The sequence below is a fragment of the Porites lutea genome, chromosome 10 (assembly GCF_958299795.1).
Source record: "Porites lutea chromosome 10, jaPorLute2.1, whole genome shotgun sequence".
NCBI lineage: Eukaryota > Metazoa > Cnidaria > Anthozoa > Scleractinia > Poritidae > Porites > Porites lutea.
The window spans coordinates 31,270,802-31,279,145 of record NC_133210.1 but is presented as its reverse complement, the minus strand read 5'-3'; the positions used below and the strand labels follow the sequence as shown (position 1 = coordinate 31,279,145).

The 8,344-nt window shown below is 36.8% G+C and overlaps 1 protein-coding gene across 1 annotated transcript; it reads left to right on the top strand.

The window, feature by feature from the left end:
- The first annotated feature begins 670 nt into the window (after positions 1-670).
- LOC140950473 (uncharacterized) lies at positions 671-6,328 on the top strand. Its single transcript, XM_073399705.1, has 2 exons — positions 671-1,044; positions 5,357-6,328. The coding sequence occupies exons 1-2, from the start codon at positions 711-713 to the stop codon at positions 5,671-5,673; spliced, it is 651 nt and encodes a 216-aa protein (XP_073255806.1). The 5' UTR covers positions 671-710; the 3' UTR covers positions 5,674-6,328.
- The last annotated feature ends 2,016 nt before the right edge of the window (positions 6,329-8,344 follow it).

Here is an 8,344-nt window from a genome sequence, read left to right as displayed (position 1 = left end):
ACTGTATTTTCCCATATTTTGCACATCACCTGTCTCGTGACACAGGAGTTAACTTTTGTTATCCAAATAAACTCTTATCTGACCGCCTAATTGGGTGATAAATCTGATAACCCAGATACTTAAACACTTAATCTGAAACAATACGGTCTTCCATCAAAAGTATGTTACGTTGCCAATTCAATGACCATAACACGATATTTGGCGGTTAATCGCTGAACAAAAGTTAAACCTTAAAACCATCTGACTAATTCCTGTTCAAAGTATATCATTTCTTTCTTCATATCAGTTTAAAACGTGACATCTCTGGAAAGGAAAATGTGAATAAAAATCGGCGGTCGTCAATTTCGGTTTCATTTTTATGGTTTTCAGTTTAACGTGAATCAGGAAAACAGGACTGGAAACAATGAGTGTCACGAGTTTATTACGAGACTCCTATAATTTAGAAACACGAGATACGTTAGGAGCAGCTCTGGAGTAGGTCTTAGTTGCGGGTTGAAAAAGCTTACCTTTTATAGGATTTGTACGTAGTTCAGTAAAAATGGGAGTGAACAATACGCTGGTGTTCTAAAAATAGACTAATGCTTCAACAGTGCTCTCAAGCGCGCCCTGACAAGTGTCGGAGGGCGTCTAATTACACGTGACCACGGAAATTGTGTATTTAAACACTCGACTTTCGCTTTCGATGGAACTTGCATCTTGTAAGGTCACTGATGCTGAACTCACTCGACATGGATCATCCACGACAGAAAGCTAGCCTGCCTTTTTCCATTGAAAATATTTTAAGGGACGATTTTCCGCATCCACGAAGGGCAAACGCAGTAGATCTGCCAAGTTTTGAACGATGGCCAAGCGCTCCTGTTTATAGGTACTACGCAGTTCGGTACAGTCCTGTGTTCATGAAATATTTACCTCATATGAGCCGAGTGGGAGGGAGACTTCATCGTGTAAGTGGACAAAATGAAGATGTCTTACCGTTATACGCGGAAAAGATTGAACGCGATCAGTTATGCTGCGAGGACGAAGGCAATAAACTGAATTATGATGGTAAGCCATTTTATTTAACATTCTCAGTTCCAGCAACACTTGATTTTAAAATAGTTTCAACGATTTTAAAATAGGACTTTTCTAATCAAAACATACAAAAATAACAATTTTTACCTGCATTTCCGTCATCGAAATATATAATTGTTCTGTGCTGTCGAGATTTAGCGCAATCGCGCTGAAACGTGTTTATTATTGATGAAATATACTGATATGAGCTTTATTTAAGGAAATATCAAAATACAATAAGTTTTGATTTGTTTAAGCGTAGTGTGCGTGAATTCGAGGGAACAAAGGAATAAAAAAATTCTCCGCATTGTTTTTTTTGAGAGACTCTTCTCATGCCGTTGCGTGTTTAAGACAAGTCACGCTTTAAAAGCACGTACTTAGCCTGAGTATTCCTTGGAATTCCAGTATTCATTCAACCTGTTAACTAGTTTTTCTAGTTCTTAGTTATGTCAGATTACATTTTAAAACTACTTTCTCATAAGCTTTTCGAACATTACTGACAGTGAATGGGTCAGGCGCAATGGTATTATAGGTACAAGCACTGCCCTGTGTTGCTCTTTCATGACTTTTAAAAACCAAAAAAAAGAAAAACAGCGCCACAAGAAAAAAAGAACGATTCAGCGAAAAAACTTCTACGGATCCAACATTTCGAAAAAAAAAAAACAAAAAAAAAACAGGTAGAGCTTCTTTCATTTTGCAAACCTTTTCATACTCCATTGTTTTCTTCATAAATCGTGGAAAAAAGAAAAAGAAAGAAAGAAAGAAAGAAAAAGAAACTGAGAAAAAAATAGGCTAGACGTTGGTATCTGCACATAATAGAAGTCAGACATACCCGAATCCGGACTTGAAGGCTGTGACTTCTACCAAGGTAGAAGCAAATTAACTAGTTGTTTTCATCCGTGTAATCAGCTTTTTTACTAAAATGTTGTTTAAAAGACAGAGTTATTTTGGTTACAATCGGAGAGGCAGTTATGCTACAATTAAGCACCGAGGCAAACTTATAAAAGTCGTACTAAGACATAATTAGATAACTATGTTGGCAAAATAAAAGCAATATTGTTTTACCGAAAATTAGTAAAAGAAGATATTTCCAGGTATAAGAGAAACCTAACCTGGGGTTAATAGGAGAACTCAAATTGTGAGGTCAGTATCAATGTTAAGTGACTTGTTAATCAAATTCATCGACGGTGTGTTTTTAACTAATTCTGCATAGCACGCAACGTAACGAAAGTTTGTTTTCGGTCAAGGAAGCCAATTACACAAAACATACGAGACTTTTTCTTTCTTGTTGTGTTAACGTTGTAGCAAATTAAGTAAAAAAAAAATAGAATAAAATAAACGAGGTTTATGATGAAACATGTATTTCGTTGCGAATATTGAATTCCTTCTTCTCAGCCGAATTTTCCTCTTTGAATGTATCAAATTCTGCCTGCTTGCTGTCGTTATTCTCAATGTTCCGTGGAGGAAATACTTGTGCGGAAAATTTGAAGAGCCAATCGTTTTTCATTTTTCAGTCTAGGTTTATAAGGATTTCATTTAAGCTGATTACCGTCCTTTTTCCTTGTGAAAACGATCGTGAGAAGTTTTGATCAATATCTTACTTAAAAGGTCACTCTTACAATTCATGTGATGCGCAGTTTTCGGTTAAACCCGCTTTGTATGGGAAGACAGTAAGAAGTGCCACCCAGAAGGGGTCTCGGTTTTTTCAAATGAATAGCGAGCAATGAGGAAATCACGACCCAAAAAATAACAAAACAGGTTTTGGTAAACGTTCATTCCGCTTGATTATCGATTCAACCGGCGCGGGAGAAAGCACCCTTTCCATTTTTTCAAGCTTCTGGCATACAAGCTTATTATCGGGCCCGATTTTACTCTGGACCGTCGTGAATTGAAAGACAGCGTCTTTCAAGTTTGGACTCGATGATCAACTCGATCGAGCATTAATTGCTGAAGCCATTAGCAGTAACAATACCTTTAGTCCTGTTATTTTATATGAAACGCTTACTCACTTTGTCAAAAAAGTGTGTTTCGTGAATCACTTGTTTTAGATTAACCACAGAGTGACAATCTAAGCCTTTGACCGGCGACACCAAATGTCCTCATCAAAATATCGAGTTAATACCCGACTTTGAAAATAACACAGTATTTACAATATGTACTTATATACTGGCCTGCTGCTTTTACGTCTCCCTGCACGGACTTGAACTGAGGTTTCTAAAACGAACTATGATCTAAATTGTCATTCAGAACGGCCAAAGTTCCTACGATAAGAAGATCTCGGTCAAAGTTCTGCATCAGGCGTGGCCGCACAAGTTATTCATTTATACTGTCAGTAAAAGATACGATTATAAATGAAAGAGAAGATAAAGGCCAAATTGCTATTATTTCAAATATCAGTTTGATTCGTTGTTGAGTATCTCAAGTGTTTGTTTGGCTATATAGTGGCTTCTGAGAACCTAATAATCTTCCCCAGTATTAGTCGGTCGTCAGGCGTACATGGTTCTATGCACGATAAAACTGAATACTCTAAGTTGTCGGCTAAGAAGTGTCTCATGAGTGACCTCATAACGAAGAAATAGAGGCTTAAAACTTTACCTCGTGAAAATATTCACGATAACGCGTTCAAAGCAGTAGTTTTCTTTTCTCAGATTTCTTTTTCAAAATCCCAAATTTAAAAGGCTTATAATAAATCCTTAAAACGCGTGCACTGCTCATGAACTTATGCAAAGAGAAGTTACTTCAAATTACATTCTCAGATAATATAACCTCTTTTCGATATTCAAGAAGCTGTGTTCAAATTTTTTTTTTCGTGTGATTCTCTAAAAGATGAGCTTAAAATTTTGAAGTTGCTCGCTGAATAAATCAGATTAAGTACTGTTTTCAATAATGTTTCTATCGCAACAGTGAAACAACTTTTGGTAAGTTTTTTTTTTTCAAGTTGGACTTTACACTGGGCAGGCACCTCCTTTTCCTGACCTGAAACAGGAAAAACAGGCAAATTCCGTTTACGACTAAGGCTTCACTTTCGAGAAGATAGAAAGCTCAAAATAAGTAAAATTTAAAATATGAATTTTTGTTGGGGGCATAAACAAAGTTACATTTTGGTAACTAGACCTTATAATTAATGCTGAAAACGTTTCGTTTGACTGGTTCTGCATGTAACTTTATTGATTTATACACACCCTAGTACACAACTCAGTGTTGACTCGCGAAGTCAAAAGTTGGAAACTGAATAAATACATTTTTAAAGTTAAAAAATGCATCATGAATTTTCTATATGTACAGAAATAGATGAACTTTATGGGTCTTTTTCCAGAGAAAGAAATAAAACGAAAGAGAGCGAGAAAATAGGGTGGACAATAAGAAAACTGGACTACAAATCTGAGACATACAAGACAACCGATACAAGAAATTGGTTTCCATTTTTTCCTTTTCATCATTAAGAAGGCGTTGTTCGCTCAGTTATTTGACAGTATGCCATCAACTGTTTGTGTTGGCCACTGAAAACTAAGGAGGAACTCATTTAAATCACAATAGACATGCTTCATCTGTAACTTATACATATGATTCACTTAATATATATCCAAATCGATCCATCTTGTTTTTGTGTTGTTGGCTGAAGGATAAAGTATTAATATTGATCTTGTAGTGTGCGAGCTAAGTAATACTGCCCCATAATTGTTTTTTGAATTAACCAATTTGAGAAGTTCCTATTGTTACTCATTATTTGCTTAAAAAAGCGTTTTTTTTTTAAATCTAAGGACAAAATACGTCACAGAGTGGGAGAAACATAGCTTTGCTAATTTTCGTTATACAATGTTTCAAAGGAAAAAATTAGCGTGGTTCACTTAGCTCTCACAGTGACATATTGACTTTCAACAATGATATCTTGATATTTGAACAGATTCAAGTGCGTCATATTGAATTAAGTTCAATTATGTATCACGGTATCAAATCAAGGACATTTTGTTTTGATCTATTTTGGCCTTCATCTTTAAATTGGCCAATAAAGGCAACAAAGAGACTTAACTGACAATTACGTTAGTAGCCATAGTACGTTATTGAAATCAAAATGAAAGGGTGTGGGGGTCCTTGTTTTCGTAGCACGGCAACTGATAAAGGATTGAACGGCAGCGTGGTACGGTATAAACGAGCTCGATATATTGTGACAACTTAAGTTACGCATCACGAAAACAAATGTGTTGTTGGTGAGGTCCACGACATCCCAAATGCATATAATGACCTCGTTTTCGTCTTGAATTCATCTCAGTAACGTTTTAAATGATTTTTGTATTTCTTTTTCTAGATGAAAGACACAAAAAGGAAAAGAAGGAAGGCAATGTAAAAGAAACGTGTCTGACTGAAAATGGCCCAAAACGGAAGCGGCGAAATCGCAGCCATTTCACCCAGCGTCAGCTTCAATATCTGGAGAAGATATTTTCCCGCCAACAGTATCTAACACGCGACGAACGCGCCTTATTAGCAAGGGGACTGGAAATGACGGAGCTGCAGATAAGAAATTGGTTTCAAAACCAGCGATATCAGAGAAAACATCGTGCGAACGAAAACAGGAAAGCTGACGAAAAACCGGACTCTTCAACATGCGTAAAGAGTGAAGCGTGAACAGTTTTATTTTCATGCAATAAAAACACTTACGTTGATGAATGCGTGGTCTGCAAATACTGTTTAAGATTCAACAGCTGAATAAAGTGATGCATTCAATATTCAGCAAGCACGAACAAAAGGTGTTTTACTTTGAACAACACGAAAACAAAAGACCGTTTAGTTTTCATCAATGAGGAAATGATTAACAGCTTCAACATGTGGAACTTGTAGTGATCCTTCGGGACCACGATACGCTCATATGAGAAAGATAACAAACGCCTTTTTATTAGAAACACTGCGACTGAGGAATTACCGTTTATGATGAAACATACAAATTCAGTAACAAAAGAGAAACTATATGAACAAAGGACTTCTATTGTAGCTCAAAGGTGTGGTTGAAAAAAGTTAATTTATTACTGAAAGCAATTATTACAAATGTTAAGCCTGAGTGCATTTACGGACAAGAAAAGAGGAAGAAGCTAGAAGAGCAAAGAGTAACCAGCTTCTCATAGGAGCTCCGCTCAGTTTAATGAATCATTCGATCGTTCGGCTGGTGCAACAAAAACTGACACCACCAAAAGAGAATATAGGTTTACAAGTAGCAAAACTCTAAAGAAATTTATATAATGTTAAAGTTAGAATTGCAAAATTAAATTTATTTATTTATTACGTATTTAATGTTATTTTTGTAGTTGTATGGTTTCTTTTGTTGTTTTAATTAATTGCTTCATAGATTATCATCACAATTATAGCTGCGTTCATTACAGGTTTTTATATATGATCGTTTTTAGGGATTGCAAAGGAGTGCCAGGAAGTTCAGTCGGTCGAACACAATTGCTCAGTTTCTGACGGCGGTGTTGCGGAAGCGCAAGTTTTCGAAAACAAAAGACATCAACTGGAAAACCTTACCCTAATACAATAGCTTTATGTCAGCCCATTCCGGAACACCCATAACGCCTAAGAAAGCTATTAATATGTCCTTGTGGTGAGAGATAAAAGTGAAACGAATCTTTGTTCAATTGCGCTTCCGCTTCCCTCAGCATTATATGAAAACATCCGGGCCCAGCCTCACGACAGAAGAGGCCGTTGTTTAATAACTATTTTTACTCGCCAGATTTAAAAGAGTTGAAGTCTTATGGGTATTCGAGTTCTTGAGGGGAACTTAACACTTCGTACGCGCGACCAACCGTTGGCATAAAGTACTGCCAGTGGACATTCTTGAGTCATTCTTGTTAAATTTTTCAGGGTTAAGAGGAGGTAGTTGAGAGTGAAAAAAGAAACCAGTGAGTCCATTAGTAAGGGCTCAAAGCGGATCATCTAAAGTCCACCGAAATTCACTGATTTTGTGGTTTGTCTTTAAGCTGAGTCGTTGAAGAGGAACGGTGTATATTGTGTGAGGCCCAACAATTTAAATTCAAGCTGACAATCAAGATAGGCAACCCTCTCAGTTTTATAACTTTGAGTAGATTCCGCACGATAAAGCTTGTGTTTGGATTTCAAATTGATTTCGGATCTCTTAGTTATATCCTTGACTAAAGCCTTTGACTGAATTTGGAAGTAAAAGGACAAAAACGATTAAGCTTGATGCAATTTTTCTACGTAATAAAAACGTGACACCTTCATAGCCTCATAGCTAACGTGAAGCTAGTCAAGTCTCTCTATCTGGCAAACTAAAAAAGAAATCCATTCTTGGATGATTCTGAAAGGGTTATTCAGTTTAGAAAAGGAGAGGCATAGTCCCTATCAGTTTAGTTAGCGCTGAGACTATATAATCATTCGCGCGATACCCGTTGGTAATAATCACGAGCGGAAGTGTTTTTTCAAGTTTACAAAACAGGGTGAAGCCAATTGTATTTTTCACTTGATAAAACAAGAATTGACACTAGTCTGTTCATTTTACAACAACCGACACTCTGGGATATTTTTCAGTGGAAAAAAAAGGTAAAGTTCAACTGTGCCTGATATCAGATTTTAGAACATCATAGTCCTTCATAAATTATGAATTTACATCTTAGATTATATTCGCTATTGATATAAATTTAGTTGGAGAGCTTAAGATTAAGATATCCTGTGTTACATGAAATAATCAAATGCCATGAGGGACTAACAATTGATTAGTGAAAAGCTTATTTAAACTGGAAAAAGGCGTGACCTCTTCATTCTTTTGGCACAAAACTGGCACAATGAAGAATGGTACGATTTTAGAAGCCTGTATTTAACTAAGGGGCTATTCATCATAGACCTTCTTTTTAAACTCGAGATGCTGTCGAAGCGCTGCATTGCTTCTGGGTTCTTTCAGTTTCTTTCCAAAAACCTGCATTTCTCGACCAGCCCTGAACGTTCCTTTCTACGATGTAATCTTTGTAGACCTTTGTAGGGTTGTCGTTTTTTTGCATGACAGTTGACACTAGAGTAGACTTCAGGCCTGTTTACACGGAGGTGGGGGACCCCAGATAGGTGAGGTAGCATGTGGCAGGTCACCCAAACCATCATGTAAACGTGATCAAATTAAAATGAGAGATTATATGGAGAGGCGGGTTACCCCACCTACCTGGGGTCCTCCATCTCCATGTAAACAAGGCCCTTAAATTTTCCGAGTACAAAGCTGAGACTAGTTAAGATTTCGAAATCAAAATCCCCACTTTAATACCACTCACAAAGAAAAATCATGCCGGCAACCCGTTGGCTA